General features: G+C 47.8%; 2 protein-coding genes and 1 long non-coding RNA gene across 3 annotated transcripts; all 3 read right to left on the minus strand.

Annotated features, from left to right (window-relative positions):
- Positions 1 to 823: 823 nt before the first annotated feature.
- LOC127298230 (basic leucine zipper 43) lies at positions 824 to 1,678 on the minus strand. Its single transcript, XM_051328143.2, has one exon. It carries the CDS (start codon positions 1,511 to 1,513, stop codon positions 941 to 943), a length of 573 nt encoding a protein of 190 aa, XP_051184103.1. The 5' UTR covers positions 1,514 to 1,678; the 3' UTR covers positions 824 to 940.
- Positions 1,679 to 18,004: 16,326 nt separating this feature from the next.
- LOC127298231 (uncharacterized) lies at positions 18,005 to 19,207 on the minus strand. Its single transcript, XM_051328144.2, has 4 exons — positions 18,814 to 19,207; positions 18,628 to 18,726; positions 18,412 to 18,534; positions 18,005 to 18,337 (listed from the first exon to the last, which is right to left on the minus strand). Exons 1-4 carry the CDS (start codon positions 19,180 to 19,182, stop codon positions 18,065 to 18,067), a joined length of 864 nt encoding a protein of 287 aa, XP_051184104.2. The 5' UTR covers positions 19,183 to 19,207; the 3' UTR covers positions 18,005 to 18,064.
- A 459-nt stretch (positions 19,208 to 19,666) lies between these two features.
- Positions 19,667 to 20,213, minus strand: LOC139831365 (uncharacterized). The gene is made up of 3 exons (XR_011746078.1): positions 20,118 to 20,213; positions 19,819 to 20,023; positions 19,667 to 19,727 (listed from the first exon to the last, which is right to left on the minus strand). It is a non-coding gene; the product is annotated as an uncharacterized lncRNA (long non-coding RNA).
- Between the last annotated feature and the right edge of the window lie 2,919 nt (positions 20,214 to 23,132).

The raw sequence follows: 23,132 nt of genomic DNA on the forward strand, positions 1-23,132 counted from the left end.
TTGGCACGTATGCTAAAGTCTGCATACGTACCCCACTTTGCAATTAATCTACTCGATGAAACCAAACTAAGTTCGTCACCGCACTAACGCTCAATGTGGATATATGATGGGGATAACGAAGGCCATCAGGGCACTAATCAGCAGAGAAAGGAAGCAACTACTACTTCCCTAATCACGATTATATTAAGGGGCTAACTCATTCGTTTGGGGTCAGGTCACACAATCAGCTATCACGAAACGACCGTCCGTACAGGTGTCACCGCCAGGCGGGACCGAGGGTGGCCCAAGCCTCTACGCCGGCGACACGAGCGGTCAGTTAATGGCCGTTGCCGCTGGTGCGAGCGGCAATTTTCCACTCTGTTGAGCTAACGTACATGAGGTGGTGGTTCGGGTTAGTGTTGGAGCGTCATTTCACCGCGTGTGTGATGATGTATGTGCGATGTGCTTTATTTTTTCAGGTGCTGCTCAACGAGTCTCGAGCTCCCGAGACGCCACTTATTTGGCCGCCTTTGTCTAGTGCTATCATATTATTTTCTATTTTTTTGGGGAATTTCCATATGCTCCAAAATAAAGATTGGTGATTTGGAGATTTGATGCGGCACATGTCAACATTTTACAACCTCATTTTTTTGTTTGTTATAACCACACGGTCGACATGCTGTTATGGCTGCAGGTGTCTGCTGTTAATGATTTTTCCATTTTGCTGAACCGTTGGCTACTATGTTTGCACACGTTCAATTATTTTTGTCAGCGAATTGGTGCGACCAGTTGCATCTTTTTTAAAAGCGGAATCTGTTGCATTTTCCAAAGGGGATTTGTTGCATGCACAAAACCTTGAGATAATATAAGAATTTTTGGCACACTGCCCAAAGAAAATATAATTGTAGTCGCCGGGATTTCATGCTCTGCGACGATCACGTTTAAGATAATATAAGAATATTCATTCAGCAGCAGTAGTATTTTGGTATTGTTCTGAAGACGAGCTCGGGAGGGCGTTGTTCTTCTTGTGGGCTTGCGTGAGGTCCTCGAGCTTGGTCTCTAGCTGGGCCTTCTCGCCGCTGAGCCGGTCGTTGTCGCGGCGCAAGTCACCGCAGCTCCTCAGTGCGTGGTTGAGCTCGTCGAGGGTGCGGCGGTTGGCGTCGCGGAGGTGGACGACCTGCGCCCACAGCACGCTGAGCTGCCGCTGCTTGCGCGTGCGCGACCGCCTCGCCGACTCGCGGTTGGATACCATCCTCCGCCGCTTCCGCTCCTGCTCAGCCGCAGCTGCTACCACCCCGCCGTGGATGCCATCGGCGCCACTGCAGCCAGCCGAGCTGTTGCCGACGACAGTCAAGGCTTCCTGGATAGGTTCGTCGTACTCGTACTCATAGGTAGCCGCTGAGAAGTGGAAGGGAGGAGGCGGCGTCACGCCGATGAGCATGCCGCTGTGATGGTAATGAGTGTTGTGGGACGGTGGGTTGGGAGGCGAGAGGCAGTGCAGGCTGGCCACCTCGCCATGGTAATGCTGCAGCATGGTTGCTTCACTTGCTTGCTCACTTGATCACAGTGCAGATGGAGAGTGGTGGAGAGAGCTGAGCTCAGAGTCCAGAAGTAGATGTGGCCTGTTTGGTCTGGCTGTGCTTCTCGATGGTGTTTTGCTTGATTAGCTCTGGATGAGTGGAGGCAATGGGTTGGTACGAGTGCCTTTTATAGCGTAGGAGAGAAAAGGTGGCTTTGCTTGCCTCAAGCTCGAGGAAGAAGATTAAGCCATCTTTCTCTCTCCACCATCATCGCCTTGTAGAGTTTTGTGGCTTTAGTTTTGTCCATTTGGTACATGGCCATGATGCAGGACAACAATATCCAAACAATAGTATGCCTGGTCTATATAGATTAATCTTCCATCAATTTACCTTTGCTTTTCGAAAGAGGGCATTCATGTTTTCTTTTCCCCTCTTGCTTCCATATTCCGTGACTTGACTTGCGTGAGTGGTCTTGTCTGACTAATTAAATTATTTTATTGTTAATCCATTGCCAAACATTGCTTCTTTTTCTACCAGAAACCCAACTGGACGTTCGGATTGATTTAAAAATGGATTTGCTAATTCTCGGTAGACTAAAATTAGCTTGTTAAACTTCTTGCAACTTGAGTTGGAACTGAGATTTTTTCAGTTGCAAGTAAGGTTGCAACTAGAAAATTAAGTGTATCTAAACCACATGATTTGCTTTGTGATCCGTGCAAATAATGAGTTGCGATATGGATTGCAACTAACATTCAATTATATTATTCTACTGAGAACTAAGTTAGTTCTTAGAACCCCCTAAAAAAACTAGATGGTCGGCCTTTAGCTTTTCTCATCACTCAGATTAGTTTACAGACTAAAAATCCGTGTGCTTAATTAGAATGGCATGAGATCCACCACAGGGCCGGACAGCTGCTTGATGGATAAGCATGTAGCCACCGTGGGAATAAGGAACGGAAACTGTTAGGCCACTAGAGAGCCAATGAACGGGATCAGCTAGCTAGCTAGCATTATATGAATTTTACATATGCCACCATGGACTGTCTAAGTCCGACACCTAAGAGGTTGTCCACAAATCGCAACTCTTTTGATTAGCAAACCTATCTTTGGATCACTAGCATGTTCTGACTGTCGGAAGGAAAGGCGTAGTGCGAGTGCGTGCATGCTATACCTTCGGCATAGTCAGGAACACCATATCACTTGGCTTATTTCGACAGGGGAGGGCTAGACTACCCACAATGGACGTATCATAGGTAGTATCGTGCATTTTATGCATGCAAAATGCTGATGTGGCAGTGCAATTAATGATGAGAGAGATGATACTAGTACTGTATCATAGGTAGATACCGTATCATAACACATACTACTAGAAAAATTTAATGTCAAGTAAATCTTGTACATATATTTGCATTGAGATTCTATAAATCAATTAATATAAAAAGACTATGATACTAGTATATTATACCATGCATTATGGAGATAATAACATGTAGTAGTATCATATGCATGATACTTCTATATGATACTATGCATTGTGACTAGTCTTAGACGCAATCCCTGTGGACCATAAGGCATGATGTTAGCTCAAAGAGGCTTGCTTCGGTACAACTCCTCCCCTGAACTTAGTCTGGGCTCTTCAACAATTAACCAAATAATTAAATAATTAATTATGAGCCCTTTTAAGTCCATATCCAAATCTAGTATACCTCGTAAGGGTATACCATATACCATTCACAAGACAATCCGTCCGTCAGCAAGACAGTTTGACCAGTAGTACAATACAATCTGGTAGGTAGCACAAGATAGTACGGTGCGTGAAGAAACGTCCAAATATTCGCCGGTTTGTCCGGTCAGGAGGATGTTAGACAGTCCGGTACCGGCTCAACGGAACTGGCACACTAGTGGAAACATGGCCTTTTTCACCGGTTGGTAATGGCCATATGCACCGGATGGCCAACCGGTGCAAACCATCCGGTGCAAAAGGCCCTTTTGCACCGGTTCACTTACAAACCGGTGCTAAAGGGGTCACCACGTGGCAGGCTGTGGGGCGCTCGGCGGGGGAGCTTTTGCACCGATTCGTAATACGAACCGGTGCAAAAGGGTTGTGCCGCGGCAGCATTTTAGTGCCCTTCCCTGCCGCTGCAGACTCTGCCGCGGCAGGGAATTGCACTAAAAAGCTACCGCGGCAGAGACTCTGCCCCATTCGAAACACGGTATAATATTAATGCAGACAATTCAAATATATATATATATATAGGAAACCATTATATTACATATATCGATCAAAGTGACACACGTTCATGCATATATATATATATATATATATATATATATATATATAGAGATATATATATATATATATATATATATGTCTACATCAACTTTGATATTGGATGTCGGCCACATAGTGTTCTCCGTCTGGAGCTATGACTTGCTCAAGTAAGAATCCCGCCAGTTCTTCTTGAATTGCTCGTACACGCTCAGTTGCTAGAAGACCGTTCCGCAATCGTTCGATCTAATAATTTGAAGAAGGTACGGTGGTCAATATATATATGTGTGTGTGTGTATGTGAATGAAACACAAGGTGATAAAATAAAGCCATGAATGTTGTTTACTTACATCAAGTTGTTCCAAAATGTCCCTCACATGGTGGGTATTCTGGCGGATGAACTCGCAAACGTAGAACCTGCATAAATTATTCCCGTCCTCTTGCCTCAAGCACTTTACGAGAACAAAGTTCAATCAAAATAATATATATAATCAGGGATAATAATAATGGTATTGAAACTAGAATCAAAGAGATGCGCGGCCTAGACAGTAGTACTTACCGGTACATGTTTTATTCGAAGTTCTTTATTCTTTAAACCCGGAGCTTTGTTGGTGAACCGTTTCCAAGCCTTGTGGAGGATATCAGCCATGTCCCCCCCACGCCTCAAGGGGTTTACTCTTCGAGTGTGTTGATTGGGAGGTCTAAAAGAAGAAACAACGTTAATATATGTATATGCACAAATCTGTAGGCTTGGTTAATTAATATATATACACCTCGGCGTCGTGAGCTTCTCCCTCGCAGTCGTCACCTTCTCCCTCACCGGAGCCGTCTCCACGGTGGTCTTGCTCATCTTCCTCATCGGAGTCGTCTCCTCGGGTTCGCTCGTCTCCCTCGCCGGATTGGTTTAGGTAAATAGAGGTGATATCGTCATCATCACGGATAATCTCCTCGACGAGGTATTCTTGTTCTAGGTCTCTTTCCATAGTTTCTGCAAAGACTTACAAGTTATTCTAATGCTATAAACACAACGAAGCTAGTTTCTGCAAAGACTTACAAGTTTCTCCAAAGACTTACAAGTAATTAAGAATAATGCTCAATACATGATCAAAATATTAGAGTTATACATATATATTGGTACTAATTAAGGATAATGCTCAATACATATATAGTTCTTAACTAAGGATCGATAATATAGTGCTGAAAGCAGATAGTGCAGTTACATGCATACATAGATTCGGGTTCATGTTTATTTAACCCTAATACATCAATCACTACTACAACCACTCAACCGCGCCGACCGGGTCCTATAACGCGCCGACCGGGTCCTGAGCCGCGCTGGGTGAACCCCCAAAGCCACGGAACAACAACGGGAGCATAGCTAACATGAGATCCCCGCATAACTGACCATCCGGTCCTATACATGGTGTCTAACGCATACATGTAACGGCGAACGTGCTCGTCCTCCGCTGCAATGCGCTGAGCTACCTCCTCCGGCGGGGCCGGCTCCCTCTGAAACGAACGTGGCCCATAAGACCTCCACCAGAGAATATCCGGGTCGACGACGGGACCCGGATTCCGCACCAAGGTGCGCGCCCCGGAAAATAACACCTCCCAGTTCCACCCCGGCGGAGCCCAGTCCCGAACTTCCCCCATCTGCTGCATCTCCTCTAAAATTGTCCTAGCTCCAGGACGCGGAGGGCGCGGCATCGTATGCAAACTAACAAATATAATATTGAATTTGAATAAAGTACTTATGAGTATGAATCAAAGTAATTAAATATTTTCTAACACATACTAATAAAGTACTTACATATTCCATCTAAATTTTTCTAACACATCTAAATAAAGTACTTACATATTCCATCTAACACATACTAATCAAAGTACTTACATATTCCATCTAAATTTTTTCTAACACATCTAAATACTAGAATTTCCAAATTTTCCTAACTTTTTTCTAACACATACTATTTAAAATCTAACACATACTAAAATTTCCTCACACATCTAACACACTAAAATTTCCAAATTTTCCTAACTTTTTTCTAACACACTAAATTTTTTCTAACTAAATTTTCTAACTAAAATTTCCTAACTAAAATTTCCTAACTAAAATTTTCTAACTAAAATTTCCTAACTAAATTTTTTCTAACTAAAATTTCCTAACTAAAATTTCTAACTAAAATTTCCTAACTAAAATTTGTAACTAAAAACTAACTAAAACAAAAAAAAGGAGGCAGGGGGCGGCGGGCGGCGCGCCTCACCTCGAGAGCGGCGGCGGCGGACGGCGCAGAGGAGGAAGAGGAGCAGGGTTGCGCGGGCGACGGCACGGAGGAGGAAGAGGAGCAGGGCGCGGCACGGAGGAGGAAGAGGAGCAGGGCGCGGCGCGGGCGGGCGGCGGCGCGCGGCGGGCGGACGGCGCGCGGGCGACAGCGGCGGCGGCGGGCGGCGGGCGACGGCGGCAGGGTGTGCGAAATTTTGGCAGCCTGCCGGCGTCCAAAAGCTCCTCGCACGAATGGGGAAGAAGGAGGGGGCGCGGGCAGTTAAGTAGAAGGGGTCTTTTGCACCGGTTCGTGGCTGGAACCGGTGCAAAAGACCCTTTTGCACCGGTTCCAGCCACGAACCAGTGCAAAAGGGTCGAATTTCGGCTAAATTTTTTGCTTTCTTACCGCCTTTTTCTCTGTTTCGCGCGGGATCGAGTTCCCGCCACGCCGCTTTGCGGGTTTCCGCCACGACGCCGCGCGGGATATGTTCCCGCCACGATGCCGCGCTGGACATTTTCCCGCCACGACGCTGCGCGGGTTTCCGCCACGACGCCGCGCGGGATATGTTCCCGCCACGACGCCGCGCTGGACATTTTCCCGCCACGACACTGCGCGGGTTTACGCCACGACGCCGCGCGGGATATGTTCCCGCCACGACGCCGCGCTGGACATTTTCCCGCCACGGCGCGCAGCGCGGAGATTTCCCGCCTAAACGCCCTCTATAAATAGTACGCCCCCGTGTCTCCCATTTCACTCATCACTGAACCCTAGCCCATTGCACAATACCTCCAAAGCCGCACCCGCCGCCGGTGGAGGTGGACCCGCAGCTCGCGGAGATAGAGGAGTGGGAGGAGCTGCAGCAGCAGCTACAGCAGGAGGCGGCAGCCAGGAGGGCAGCAGCGGATGAGGTGGACCCGCAGCTCGCAGAGATAGAGGAGTGGGAGGAGGCGGCGCTAGCGGCTACCATAGAAGCGTTTGAGAGGCAGAGTCTCCAGGAGCTGCATAAGCGGCCGCGTGTGGCGGATCTGGATAGTGAGGAGATGCATAAGCGTCGTCGTGAGGAGGAGCTGCGGCAGGAGGCGGCAGCCAGGAGGGCAGCAGCGGATGCCCGGAAGAACTAGTAGAAGTTGTTATTTTAGTTTAAATTTAGTTAATGTTAAATTTCAATAAAGCCGTGTTGGCGTTGTTTTAGTTTAAGTTTAGTTAACGTATCTTGTTAAATTTTAATAAAGTCGTTGTCGTTTTATCCCGGTTAATGGCTGGAACCGGTGCTAAAGATGGTTGATTAGTTTATATACCCCTTTTATCCTGGTTACTGGCTGGAACCGGTGCTAATGATGGTGGATTAGTTTATATATCCTTTTATCTCGGTTCATGGCTGGAACCGGTGCTAAAGATGGGGGGGGGCTAAATCTGGGGGAGGCTTATCTGGTGTTTGCCTTATCTGGGGTGGTTTCATCTGGGGGGGAGGGGATTATCTGGAGGCACACACCGCTATATATAGCCCATGCGGGGAGAGTAGAGAGAACAAAGAGAGAAGATGCAACGACCAAGAAGGAAAGAGCCTCTCCGGCGAAGTTTCTCGAAGATGTCTTAGATGGCCGGCCATCTTAGACATCTTCGGAAGCTTCGCCCGAGAACTCTTCCCGCAAGCAAGCTAGGAGTCCCGCTCGCAAGCTGCTAGTATACACCCAACAAACAGTAGCTCAGGGTAAGGAGCTAGGGGAGAGCATAGAGAGCTTCCAGGGAGCTGGTATATAACCCGACGACGGCGACCTCGAAGGAAAGAGCCTCTCCGGTGGAGTTTCTCGAAGATGTCTTAGATGGACGGCCGTCTTAGACATCTTCGGAAGCTCCGCCCGAGTAACTCTTCCCGCAAGTCCCGCTCGGAAGCTGCTAGTATACACCCAACAACCAGTAGTTGAGGATAAATTTCCAAACATGTGTATCTAGAAAAATAATAAACTTGGATAATTGCATTTAGTTCAAACGACCAATGTTACTGATACATATCACAACAAACGCTTCACAATATGAGCTCAAGGTACAGGATAATAATTAATACATTATGATCGTTTCGACCGTAACCATGGAGTATCTTCAGCATTTAACGCGATGGTTGGATCAATGTTCACTGTGAAGGGCGGAATTTCAGCAAACTTATTATAATCTTCTGACATGTCTGTCTTGTCCTCGACTCCCACGATGGTTCTTTTCCCTGAAAGAACTATGTGACGCTTTGGCTCATCGGATGAGCTCGTTTCCTTATGTTTTCTTTTCTTCGGTCTAGAGGACATGTCCTTCATATAGAAAACCTGAGCCACATCATTGGCTAGGACGAATGGTTCGTCTCTGTAACCAAGATTGTTGAGATCCACTGTTGTCATTCCGTACAGCTGGTCTACCTTTACCCCTTTTCCATCCAGCTTGAACCGTTTGCACCGAAATAAAGGGACCTTAAAAGAAGGTCCATATTCAAGTTCCCATATCTCCTCTATGTAACCATAATATGTATCCTTTTTCCCACTGCTAGTGTTTGTTGCATCAATGCGGACACCACTGTTTTGGTTGGTGCTCATTTTATCTTGAGTTTTTTCGAATGTGTGGAAGGTATTTCCATTTATCTCGTACCCCTGGAAAGTCACTATAGTCGAAGATGGTGACCCGGCCAACATGTACAACTGATCTACAATATCATTGTTATTAATGAGATGTTCTCGGAGCCAACCGCCAAATGTCTGCATATGTTTATGCGTAATCCAGTCTTCAGACTGCTCCGGATGTTCGGAGCGTACAATATTCTTGTGATCAGTGATATACGAGGCCACCAAGGTGGAACTTTGTAGAACTGTGTAGTGTGCTTGAGTGAAAGAAATGCCGTCCCTACATATCATTGATTTCCTTCCTAGCATGCCTTTTCAACTTAGTCGCCCCTCATGTCGCGATTCAGGAACACCAATCGACTTAAGGTCAGGAATAAAGTCAACACAGAACTCGATGACCTCCTCTGTTCCATAGCCCTTGGAGATGCTTCCTTCTGGCCTAGCACGGTTATGAACATATTTCTTTAAGATCCCCATGAACCTCTCGAAGGGGAACATATTGTGTAGAAAGACAGGACTGAGGATGGCAATCTCTTCGACAAGGTGAATCAGGAGATGTGTCATAATATTGAAGAAAGATGGTGGAAACACCAACTCAAAGCTAACAAGACATTGCACCACATCCTTCTGTAACCTTGGAAGACTAGTTGGATCGATTACCTTCTGAGATATCGCATTAAGGAATGCACATAGCTTCACAATGGGTATTCGAACATTTTCCGGCAGAAGCCCCCTCAGTGCAACCGGAAGCAACTGCGTCATAATAATGTGGCAGTCATGTGACTTCAGGTTTTGGAATTTTTTCTCCGCCATATTTATAATTCCCTTTATATTTGATGAGAATCCAGACGGCACCTTGATACTGTAAAGGACTTCAAAAAATATATCCTTCTCTGCTTTGGTAAGAGCGTAGCTGGCAGGACTTAAGCGACTCCCTGTATCCTTGTAATTATGTTCTTGCTTGTTTTTTGGGACTTTCATACGATACTGGTCCTCCCGTGCTTCTGGTGTATCTTTTGTCTTCCCATACACGCCTAAGAAGCCTAGCAGGTTCACGCAAAGATTCTTCGTCACGTGCATCACGTCGATTGAAGAGCGGACATCTAGGACTTTCCAATAGGGTAGATCCCAAAATATAGATTTTTTCTTCCACATGGGTGCGTGTCCGGTAACGACGTCATTCGGAACAGATTGACCACCAGGACCCTTTCCAAAGATTACTTTTATGTCCTTGACCATATCAAGTAAAGCATCACCGGTACGGAGTTCAGGCTTCACCCGGCGATCTGCCTCACCTCCGAAATGATTGCCTTTCTTTCTGACGGGGTGCCTCTTTGGAAGAAATCGACGATGCCCCAGGTACACAACCTTCTTACATTTATGCAAATAGGCACCTTCGGTCTCATCTAAACAGTGCGTGCATGCATTGTATCCCTTGTTTTTCTGTCCTGAAAGGTTACTAAGAGCAGGCCAATCATTGATGGTCACGAAAAGCAACGCTCGTAGGTTAAATGACTCCTGTTTGTACTCATCCCATGCATGTACACCTAGTTTGCTCCACAACTGTAAGAGTTCTTCAAATAATGGCTGTAGGTACACATCAATGTCGTTGCCGGGTTGCTTTGGGCCTTGGATGAGCACTGGCATCATAATAAACTTCCGCTTCATGCACAACCAAGGCGGAAGGTTATAGATACATAGAGTTACAGGCCAAGTGCTATGACTGCAGCTCTGCTCCCCAAAAGGATTCATTCCATCTGTACTTAGGCCAAACCTTAAGTTCCTCGCGTCATCTGCAAAATCCGGGAACTCTCTATCGATTGTCCTCCACTGCGACCCATCAGCGGGGTGTCTCAGCATCTCGTCTTTCTTACGGTCTTCTTTGTGCCATCGCAACAACCTGGCATGCTCTTTATTTCTGAACAGACGTTTCAACCGTGGTATTATAGGAGCATACCACATAACCTTGGCAGGAACCCTCTTCCTAGGGGGCTCGCCCTCAACATCACCAGGGTCATCTCGCCTGATCTTATACCGAAGTGCAGTGCATACCGGACATTTTTCCAAATTTTCATACTCAGCGCGGTAGAGGATGCAGTCATTAATGCATGCATGTATCTTCAGCACCTCTAATCCTAGAGGGCAGAGAACCTTCTTTGCTTCGTACGTCTTTGTCTGGCAATTCGTTATTCTTTGGAAACCTCCTCTTCATTATTTTCAGTAACTTCTCAAATGGCTTGACACATATACCAGCCTCTGCCTTCCATTGCAGCAACTCCAGGGTGGCACCGAGCTTTGTGTTGCCATCTTCGCAATTTGGGTATAACTTCTTTTTGTGATCATCTAACATGCCCTTTAACTTTCGCTTCTCGTTTTCTGTTTCTGCATCTCTGTGTGCATCAGCGATGGCCCGACGAAGATCATCATCAACGGGCTCATCTGATGCCTCTTCATCTTGATCACCTCCTCCTGCATCTTCATCTTCATCATGCCCTGTTGCAGTATCACCGTAGTTAGGGTACATATCATCATCCTTTTCTTCTTCTTTGTCGTCTTCCATCATAACCCCTCTTTCTCCATGCTTGGTCCAACAATTATAGCTGGGCATGAAACCTTTCCAAATCAGGTGGGAGTGAATGACTTGCCATTCAGGGTATTGCTTCAAGTTATGGCAATCAACACATGGACAACACATAAAACCATCCGCCTGTGGGTTTTCCTGAGCCACACGGATAAATTCTTCCAGGCCCGATCTGAACTCGGGTAGACGTCGGTCAACGTACATCCATTGCCGCCGGTTCATCTACATCAAATAATTAATTAAGTTTATCAATAAACTATTACAAAACATCATAATATTTATAAATAGTGGAAATTAGCACCGTACAAATGAAAGGGTAAAGTTGTTGCTTAACCTTGATCGAGGAGGAAAGAAAGAGGAGAAAGCTTAAGTGTCGCTCCGACACCTCATCTCATTTTTGTTGTGTGTAAAATCAAGCGGCATCACTCTCTCAGACACATTTCATCGAGCACCTTATGTGCATGCCAAAGAGAAGCAAGTTAGCACTCAACACACACACCTTCTCCTAGCAAAAATGAAGTGAGTGGGTTGGTTGGCCGGGTAGCTGAGCTGAAATAGGGCTGGGGACCTTTAGCACCGGTTCGTGTTACGAACCGGTGCAAATGAGCTATCTTTTGCACCGGTTCGTAACACGAACCGGTGCTAAAGGTTCCTCGGCTGACACGTGCCTGACGACGAACCTTTTGCACCGGTTTGTGTTATGAACCGGTGCAAAAGTTCGTAACACAAACCGGTGCAAAAGGTCCCTCGGCCGGCTGCCCCACGAACCGGTGCTAATGACCCCTTTTAGCACCGGTTCGTGCCAAATCCGGTGCAAAAGCCATCTGGGGCAAAAAACCAAAGCCCTTGTTTCTACTAGTGGCAAAAGGGACCGGCTAGCCTCTAGATAGATAATCCAGCTAGGTTCGAGACACTTCGCGCTGCTGCGCCGCCGTCAAGGCCTTGCGGAGGCTCGTGGCAGCCTCCCCATCGACACACAGTTCCTTGCGGCCGACAAGCACCGCCTTGTTGTGCCTCCCGCCGGCCGGCCACTACCGCAACTACCTGACAAAGTCACGGCCGACGTGCCAACAATAGGGTACATGTATAGTACTACTACATATATGCACGCTACATATTCGTACAAATAAGTTGAGCCACATACAGGTTTGTATGCCCGTTTATTTTTTTAAAAAGACCATCATGCCTGAAAGGACATCGGGCGATCTCAGTCGTCTTTGTGTTTGAGTTTGTCTGAATTTGTGGGGAGAGAGTTCTACTGGAGCAACAAACGCCTAGCTCAAGTTCTCTTTCTTTCATCCAAGGGCTCCTTCGATTTGGGGTAATCCGAGGGAGATTGAGGTGGTTTAAATCCCTTGTAAGTCAAAATATACCACAATCCACTCCAATACACCTAAGTAGGGGATTAACCAAACAAGTTTACCTGTATTGTCTTACTAGTGCCCTGGTACATCTGTACACTTTATCTCAGTAGTTCCTGAGGTAGCAAAATTTATGGCAAATAAACCATCTAAAATGTTTTTTCCTCAATCCTCAACAAAAACTAACCACATCAGTGGATGAGAGGCATATCATACACGCCTTTAAACTCTACTATTTTCTTGGAAAAAGCAAAAAAGATTCAAACAGTGGATGTGGCCGCCCACAAACCTTTAGTTGACAACTAAAACACATATAAAATCAAGTTAAACAGGAGAAGGTGCCTCCATCAAACTTTTATTAGACAACCGAAAAAAATCTGAGATAGAAAATCAACAAAAGAAAACAACGACATGGCAATCAAATCAAGAAAATTGAATCATAGAATTTTGTCAAAAATGATTCTAACCAGAGACACACATAGAAATATATTCAGAAGAATGTTTTGCTGGATCTACATTCATCTGGATCAATAAAATCTAACAGTACACGCGATTAAACAGTTTGGTTCCGACTGCTGTTCTTGTCTCTAGATTGCTGCTAGAAATAATGTATGCTGCCATACTTCAGTCCTTCTGCGTTGTCGACCAATAGGACGGATCACTGTTGCTCTATTTTTGGGAGCATCATCTCATCGGTTTGTTGGGTTGGAAAAGGTGACGCCACGAATTGAACGAACTGCCTCCCGCACCGGAAAGTATAAGATTTCGGATGATTGAGGCGACGCTGAAACAGACAGGCACAGCACCGAGAGATGAAGAGAGGGAGGACCACTAATACGACACATAACCATGCACGATCACCACGAATAATATACTAAAGCACTTGCATCTTGGGACGTGCTTGCAGAATGCCTATAAGTCCTTTTCGATATTTTCTTTCTTATCAATTTCGTATCACCGTGTCCGTGCGTACGTTTATGTGGCTCAAAGATCTAGCTTTTGTTTTTCAAGAAAAGAAAGATCTTCTGATCGCAAAATAAAAGAAAGATCTAGCTTTTGTAAACCAGAACAGTTTTACTTGTGGTGCTGTTTTTTTTTATAAAGGACGCTTTATTACTGAAAAGGTATAAGCATTAGGGCAAGATCAACGCATTTCGGATGTCTAAATTGACCGCCCGCGTCAGGCTGCGGACGCAAAAATGGTCATGCGTCCGAGGTGTCTCCAGCGGCCCGACGCATATTAGCTGCGGGCCATTTTTTCCGGAAATATCAATAAACAGGAGAAACAAGCAAATAGCATGAACATATTGCCATCATATTGGCTTAAATTGAGGTCTTAAATAAGTCCATCACATTATGCACAAGGTACGGCACAAAATGTAGTCCAAAAGATGCCCAAACATGGCTAGAACAGCAAGTCCAAAAAGAGGCCACCGTGGTCGACAATGGCGCCGCAGATCAGGCGTCTCGCACGTGGATTTCGTCGCGCTTCTTCACGAACCAGGCCCTGTGTCATCGTCCATGTTGCTCAAGTTGGCTAGCATGATCCATGTGTCCTCTGCCCGGATCTTGGCCTCGGCATCCATCCTTCTAGCCTCGGCATCACGCATTTTGGCCTCGATGTCTGTTTTTTTTCTCCATCCTTTGGACCTCAATGATCTCTTTGGTGAGGTTGAGGTAGATGACAGTTGCGGCCTCTTTTTTTAGACGCTTCTTCTCGTCCCTTTGGTCCAAGGCATCTTGAGAGTCGGCTATGATCTTCTCCAAGGTCTGGCTGAACGCAAGGGATGATGCCTCCTGGGCAAGATCAACGTTGGTAGCCTTATGGCCCCAGGGACGAGGTGGAAGGGTTTTCTGCCCAGGATCATCGTCTTCGCCGTCAACGACCAACGTGGTTGTCCCATTCTTGACAGCTTCATGGTAGGCCGCATAGCCAACCTTCCACTTCGGCGCGCCATTCAACTTCTTCCAACAATGGACCATATAGAAGCCCTTCTTATGTGTTGCCTTGAACTTCTCCAAGGCCCTCGCTACCTAATAGCTAAAAGTTAGGTTTATGATATGCTAAATGCCGCAATAGATCGATGGAATCACGATGCCCGTTACTTACCAGTGCCATCACGCCCGTTCCGCCCTCGGGGTGAGCAACAACATGATCGACGACGGCGCAGAACTTGGAGGTCTCTTGTTTGATGTAGTTCCATATTTTCTGATGGACTCTTCTGTGCGTCCACTGCGCATCTCATAGGGCTTGTGACGCTTTCTCTCTTTGTACTCTTGGACAACCTTGGCCCACTAGATCTTGCCCTTTTGCTGGGCACCATTTATGCAATCATGGCTGCTCACGAGCCACACATCGCACAAACATGTGTCCTCGTCGTTGTTGAAGCCGCTGGTCTTGTGGCTATCCCCTTCTTCTTGCCAGCATCATCCCTGGTCAGGACATCCTTGTTGGCGCCTCCTCATCGGCATCGACTCAGACGGTTGTTGGCTGTATGGGCAGGGTGGAGAACAACCGTTCGTCATCGATGTCCATCCCATCCCGCGTATGTGCCCACTGATCATGCGTCCTATCCCTACACCGCCTTAGCCGACAAAGCCGCCGCCGAAGATCATGGCCTGGATATCGCCCTTATTGCGTCCCGTCCAATAGGCCTAGAAATCACCGGACGTCAACGAATAACACACGGCAGAGCGAGACACTGAGAGAGCAAACGTACCAGGTCGTCGATCGTCGGGGCAGACGGTATCAATTCCTCAAACAGGGTGCGGGGCACCGGCATGCTCTCCTCACGGACCTGTCGCGGTCAGGCACGAGTCACCGCTCCTCGGCGTCCGGTTCAGGTCGGGAACCGGGCCCCATTGAACTGGACCGACGCGGCGCCGGAGGCGAACCGTGACATCGCGTGGACCTGCGAGGGTGCAGGCGTTCCAGGACGCAGCTGGGAACTTAACGAGCTCACCGATGAGGCCGGGGGAGCGACGTCGATGATCTTCTCTTGCTTGACGAAGAGCATGGCCTCCGGTAGGCTCGTATGGAGGCCAGGATAGAGGCCTATGTGGGCGTCGGCTTTCACGTGCATCTGCCGCACCATTTGGGCAGCGGCCTGCGCTTGCTGGGCGGACGTCGCCGTTGCATTCCTCTCCTTTAGATTCTTGCGCCAGCCGCGACGCTTCGCGGCTTGGATGCCTTTCGCCTCCTTCGAGAACGGCTTCTTTAAAACCTTCGGCTTTGCTTCCCGGCCGCCGGTTGCGGCTCACTTTGAGCCGGACGGAGATGTGGCCTCCATTGGGACTGTGATCGTGGCTATGGGGGACTGCGGGGCGGTGGGTGCGAGGGTTTCCTCGGAATTCATGGTGGCTGCAGCGATGAGGACGTCCATTGCAAGGGGAGGGAGTGTTGGCACTGGTAAACTTAGATTTCTCGGGCAGGAAATGGCAACTGGCGGGGATGTGAGCGGCATCCCAGCCACTGACGTGTGGGTCCAACGTGAGATTCGACGGACACTCGGCGCGTCTGTGTAGCATCTGCAGAGACAAACTCGACGCATATTTAGGCCAAGTTTGCGTATCCGCGGACAGCCCGGTCACTATGCGTTGGGCCGCTAGGCCTGGTTCCAGACCCATATTTTGATCGTGCGGACGCAAACGGTCGTTGGAGATGCCTTTACACCCGGTCTCTGCATTGCTAAGATACACACAGCCGTCAAAGAACAACAGTAAAAATCATATAAAACATTACAAAAGACTGCTACTAAAAGATTCGACCACCAATTAGGCCATGGGAGCCGCAAACCTACGATTATGCAGCTATCCATGCTGGGTAATAATATCTTTGGCCGTATCCTTAAACCGTGTAGACATCTCCGTAAATAGGTTTTTGATCCTCCGAGCGCTGAAGTGACGACCATAAACGGAGTAAAACCGTACACCGCTAGATGATCTGCATAAGAGAAGAATTTGTATAGTTAAAAACCTAGTCATTCCTACGTAGCCAAAACGATCAGATAGGCAATCACTCCCACTTTAATAAGAATCTTAAACCTAGAATCCACCCTGTTTAGCCGATTGGTAAAGATATTTGCAAATGCTACGTGCAAGGTATAAGGTAGAACCTATCTGAATGATTGGCCGGCCATATAGACCTAGCAAACCGACACTGGAAAGAAAAGGTATTTTATTATCTCCTCTTCGTGATAGAAAATACATTTTGTACAACCATACCAGTTGCGTTTTGCAAGGTTATTTTTAATAAAAATAACACCACGAGGAATGTACCATGCAAAAATCTTTTTTTTTTCAATGCTATCTTGATCTTCCAAATAAACTTATTATTAAAACCGGTTGAATTGGTTCTATTAAAACTTTGTAGATCCTACTGAGAATACACCATTCTTGACAAGTCCCAACAAAGTTCATCTGAGAACGAGCCGTTGGCTCGATGGCTTGGGTTGGCGGTGGCCACCCAGCCCACCCGCGTTCGATCCCTGGGATCGACGGGGTGTCTCACCGGGGCTTTGCTCTGAATAAAAATCTTGGACGCCTTCTGCGCGCGCTCGTGCCACATCTGTCTGAACTCAAAACACGTGTGCTCTGTGTGTGTAGTTGTAGGGTCTAGCCTGTGTACTAGGGGTGTGCGTGAGTGGGGTGTGAGTGTGGTGTGAGTTGGTACACAAACCCAGATACTACAGCTGTACCACCGATCGAGAGGCATCAAAAAAAAAAAAGTTCATCTGATCTGTAAACCTTGTCACTACAGGAACGGACGTGTACGCCGACGGCCGGCCGCCCTCGGCGTAGGCTACGCCGATGGCACGGCGTAGGCTACGCCGATGGCAGCCCTCGGCGTCTAGGTCCCTCGGCACATGACACCGTGCCGTCGGCGTAGGCCCGGCCGTCGGCGTACGCCGCCTATGCCGACGGTGCTCGTTCGCCCTCGGCGTCGCGGCCTTCGGCGTCTCGTGGCAGGGCGCCGTCGCCGTTAACGGACGCCAGCATACGCCGACGGCACTGTCCTCGGCATAGGGCAGGTGGCATGCGCGGGTAGAGGCGACGTGGCCGTCTGTGGTGCTGCCAGCCCAGCCTCTACGCCGACGGTATGCCCCTCGGCATATGCATGATCATATGACGCCAGGCTGGGACACGTGGCGCGCGGACAGCACACGGTCTACGCCGAGGGCAACCCCCTCGGCATAGACCTGACCATATGGTCTATGCCAGGGTCTATGCCGACGGCATTGCCCTCGGCGTAGGCCTGCCATATTTTTTTTTGCTGTTTGAGCCAAAATCCTGTTCCAATTCAATTGCAATGCAGTTCAGCAGGTCCAATTCATCCAAAATCGACCAAATTCGCCATAATTCACCAAAATAGCATATAATTCACATAGTAGCATACATGGTGCACATAGTAGCATACAAGAGGAGAGCGGAGAGTGCCATGTCATCCAAATACATAGTAGTAGCAAGCAAACCCTAGTTCTAAGCTGACTAGCGGAGGAAGGACCCGGGCGGGGTGTGTCCGCCCACATCGTTGGCGAAACGAGCAGCCCGGGGTTGCGCTCCGGTAGAAGCTGCAGAAGAACCACCTGGAGAAGGACCGGTGCTACGCCCAGGAGAAGTCGACGGAGAGGCACCGGGAGTAGTCCCAGGAGTAGTCGACGGAGAGGCACCAGCAGAACGCCCAGGAGACCGACCACCTTCATGAACCGGTGTGACCTCGCGCCCACCCGGCGATGCCTGGTTCCCGGACCATCCCGTTCCCTACGTGTTCCCTACATGTTAGCAACTTGCGAGGCAAAGGAAAGTGGTAACTACCGGTTTGGCAAAGAACTTACCTCCGGTGTGGATCCGTAGTAAGTCGCAGCGAAAGCTGCCCTCGATGGCATGATAGGCATGTCCCCCGCCACGGTAACTCGAGCCGGTGGCGGTGTACCAGTAGACATAGAGATCATCATTTCCTGCAAGATAGGTTACAAGTTAGGCTTTGCAGAAATAAAGCATCAAACTGAGACTTGTCATCTACTTGCGCGAGAAGAAAGATTCAGACTTACTCCTATATACGCCATGTAGGCCGTATTCTGCCTATTCCACTGCGCAGCGGCCTGCTGATACGCTTCATTACAGGCTTCGAAGGCCGCCTCAAACTCAGGCTACAATTTCAGAAACAATGAATCTCGTCAACACTTAGCCATGTAGGAAGGAAAACCGGAAAGAGGATGAAAATGAGGAAAACTTACATCGTAGGCGGGTGGACGAGCAGGCCGTGGACGAGGCTGGGGGCTGTCGGCGGTGAGGGTATGCTTGAGACGCGTGTAGCTCGTGGCTGGGGTAGGCTTGACCGCCTTATTCAGAAAGGGGAAACGGCCATGCGGACGCCCGTGCCCCGACAAGACCAACGACTCCTCGTCGACCGGAATGCTCAAGGGGTCATCCACCTCGGGGTGACGAGACTTGACCATGTCGCAGTAGTCCTCCTTGGCGGCCTTGGCATTGCCGTAGTACTGTGGCTGAGGCAATGCGGGATTGGGCTTCTGCTTCGTCCGCATCATGTCATATATCTGGGCATCATGAAGCACCACCCCAGGTGGTGCCTCGGCCACCTGCATCGCGAAAAGAAAAGTTAAGCGTACCACAAATGAGACATGACGGGAAATGAAAGAAGGTCGTTCTATGTATATACATACATTTTCCCCTTGAAGCGGGTGTAGTCACGGTTTCCCGCGCAGTGTGTGCCACCGGTGCCTCGGTTCTCCATGTTACGCCTCGACACGGCTGCAAACTCCTCGTCCTACCTGAGCCACCTCGCCCTAATCAGCTCCTCCCATGCCTCCCTATGCTGCTCGGCCCACTCGGGACAAACCTGAAAACGCAATACTCAGCTCAAGATAATTCAATGAAAACTTAGCAGCAATGTAGAATCTCATTGACATTTTACTCACCGACATGTACTCCTCAATGGTCATTGCCCATTCCTCCGTAGGCTGGTTACCAACATAGTACTCCTTCTTGACCCTCTTACCCTTGTTAGCCCAGAAGGCACTAGCGCTGGTGAACTTTTGGTTGTACCACTGCTGCGGTGTCAACCTCTCCAAGCGCCACGCAAAGTGAGACGCGCCTGCGTCTCATGCTCCGGGTCCACACGATAGAAGCACTTCAATCATGCATAAATCAGTTGTGAAAGTCATGAGTTAGCACATTAGGGTCATCAACTATGAACGGTGCTCGAGAAATATATGCCTTACCCAGAACTTGGTGGTCACAGCCTCAGCAGCTGTCGCGAAGCCTACGGCAGGGGCATCCTCATAGTCCGCCCAAGTAGTGGCTAGCTTCGTCGCGCCACCGGGGACCGTGCTAAGGGGAGTGTATCTGCCGGGCCAGAACTTCTTAATCAGAGCCCCAAGCAAGCTGTTAGGCATGCGGGGGGGCTTGGCATCCCATGTCCAGTTGCTGCAAATAAATCACATATTAGTACACATGCCAAATTGTTTATTATGCCCAAGATGAAAATACATGTTCGAAATTTCTGAAGTAGTACACTTACTCATCGCTCGAAGGAATGATAAGGGCCTTGTCATCATGGGTCTTCGGCTCCTTCCTCGCATCGGGGACTCTAGCTTCTCCACGAAGCTTCAAGGGCTTTGGCGCACCCCCATCCTCCATCACCTCCAACTCAGCCCTAGAGTCCGACTCGTGTGTAGACTCCGTCTCCATCTCCACCTCCCCACTAGACGGACCCTCTAGGTACAACTCAGGAGCCACGTCACCAGAAGCGGAGGGTGGCTCGTCAAAGTCCATGTGTACCCCACCGCCACCTCGTCCTCCACCTCGTCCTCCTCGTCCTCGTCCTCGACCTCCACCTCGTCCTCCTCGTCCTCGTCCTCCATCGGTACCATCGGCGTAACGCGGATTTTGCACCGGGGCTCGATCACTCCGTCTAGGCACTCTAGGAATATTCCTCTTCACTTGCGCCAGCGTCTTAAGCAAGCTCTCGGAGTCTGCCTTGCCGCTGCTCATATTGTTCAGTCACCTGCATTGAGAAGAATAAAACAGTTAAGCACAAAGACATATTATATGAAGATACTAAGAATAAAAGGCACAATGCAATTAAGAAGCATGTTGACATAATAAAATGAAGATACTAAGAATAAAAGGCACAATGCAATTAAGAAGCATGTTGACAAATAAATACTAAGAATAAAAGACCCTCACCAGCCATCATCGCTCTCACGCTCACTCTCATACTCCATCTCTTTCTCTTTCTCTTTCTCTGGCCCACTATCACTATCACTATCTTGTGAGTACAAAGTTGAAGGGTCGACGGGTGGAGGCTCATCATAATTGTCATTCGCCTCAAGTAACTTCTCGAGCATAGATATGTCCTTTAGATCCACCACTGACTCACCACGAGTTTCTGCATCGTTCCCGAGGTCCTCTTGAACAAACAGTTCTAAAATATATTCCCCGAAGTCCTGTTCCTCTTGATAGAAAATCCCCTCGTATGTCACGGGGTCAATGTTGTTGTAATCATCCTCAGAGGGAATCGGTAGGTTACCATGTGGCGATACCTGGAAGACAACTTCCCAACCCTTGAGTTCCGCTTTCTGGCATGGGTAGGGCAAATAATAAACTTGCTTGGCTTGGTGAGCCACAACAAAGACATCGGCTCCGCTATAGGTGGTTGAAGGCTTAACTTCAACTAACCCAATGGACTTATCACTTCTCTGTCCACCTATTGGGTCGAACCAATGACACTTGAACACGACGATATTGAGTTGCACGTTCGTACGATTGAATGTCAACTCGTATACACTTTGTAACCTTCCGTAGTAATCAAAGTTGTTGGCTCCTTTGGTGAAGACCCCAGTATTTATCGTTTTGGGATTCGCCCGGCCCTTCTGGTGCGTCCCTGTGTGGAAGCGAAACCCATTCACATCATACTTCTCATACTTGGTCACCTCACGGCTACAACCTTGGGAAACACATTTCAACTCATCTATCATATCAACGTTTCTCTCACGGCCCTAAAAGAACATTTCAAATTTGTTGTGTGCATTAGTTACGTGTAATAAGAGGGACAAGTCACATGTTGCAATGTAAGAGGAAAGGTTAGAAATTACTTTTTCCATGAACCATGTCACAAAGTTTTTATTAATTCCGGGAGCACCGTCTTTCAGTAGAGTGTCCATCTCCGAGGTTTCGGGCAATTCATCATACGGCCACATTTCATCCGTGAATTCGCTGAAAGGAGAAAATAAGCATTAGACCGAGACGAGGTTACTAGCTGCAAAGTAATTTGTTCACCATTTTACCTTACGAATGGGATCACTTCCTCCATGTTCATAAGCACATATAGCATTATACAATCCTTCTCTTCGTTCTCCAATTTATATTTTGTTCCTTTACCAGCCTTGCCACCGGGGAATTGGAATAGTTTTAGCTTGGGGTCATTCTCGGGCACGTCGACATTGTAACGAGTGACCGGGTTATGCTGAGTGGGAACATCATAGGGATAGTACGTTGTCGCGGCATCTGCCATCTCCCGAAGGCATATTGCCTCAGCTATGCATGCTTTAATCTTGGCCTTGTTTCCAGTTATCTTTCGAATATACTTAAACTCTCTCTCAATACAGAACCGCCAACGAAACTGCACCGGACCACCCAAGAGTGCCTCGTTGGCGAGGTGCACAATGAGATGTGCCATCGGAGTAAAGAAGCCTGGCGGAAATATCATCTCCAAATTGCATAGCAACTCCGGCACTGTATGTTGTAGCTTTGCAATAACCTTGGGATATATCTGCTTAGCACAGAGCGTGCGGAAGAAATGGCTCAACTGCGCAAGCACTCGCCAGACTTTCTCAGGGATATATGATGTCTACGTTCCCCCTCCTTTCCTGTAGACAGTGTTGGGCCTCCAAGAGCAGAGGTTTGTAGAACAGCAGCAAGTTTTCCCTTAAGTGGATCACCCAAGGTTTATCGAACTTAGGGAGGAAGAGGTCAAAGATATCCCTCTCATGCAACCCTGCAACCACAAAGCAAGAAGTCTCTTGTGTCCCCAACACACCTAATAGGTGCACTAGTTCGGCGAAGAGATAGTGAAATACAGGTGGTATGAATATATATGAGCAGTAGCAACGGTGCCAGAAAATAGCTTGCTGGCGTGTAGTTGATGGTGGTAGTATTGCAGCAGTAGTAACACAAGAAACAAAGAAACAAGCAGTAGTAACGCAGCAGTATTTAGGAACAAGGCCTAGGGATTAGACTTTCACTAGTGGACACTCTCAATATTGATCACATAACAGAATAGATAAATGCATACTCTACACTCTTGTTGGATGATGAACACATTGCGTAGGATTACACGAACCCTCAATGCCGGAGTTAACAAGCTCCACAATAATGCTCATATTTTAGTAACCTTTAGTGTAAGATAGATCAAAAGACTAAACCAAGTACTAGCATAGCATGCACACTGTCACCTTCATGCATATGTAGGAGGAATAGATCACATCAATATTATCATAGCAATAGTTAACTTCGCAATCTACAAGAGATCATG

The sequence above is a fragment of the Lolium perenne genome, chromosome 5 (assembly GCF_019359855.2).
Source record: "Lolium perenne isolate Kyuss_39 chromosome 5, Kyuss_2.0, whole genome shotgun sequence".
Taxonomy (NCBI): Eukaryota; Viridiplantae; Streptophyta; class Magnoliopsida; order Poales; family Poaceae; genus Lolium; species Lolium perenne.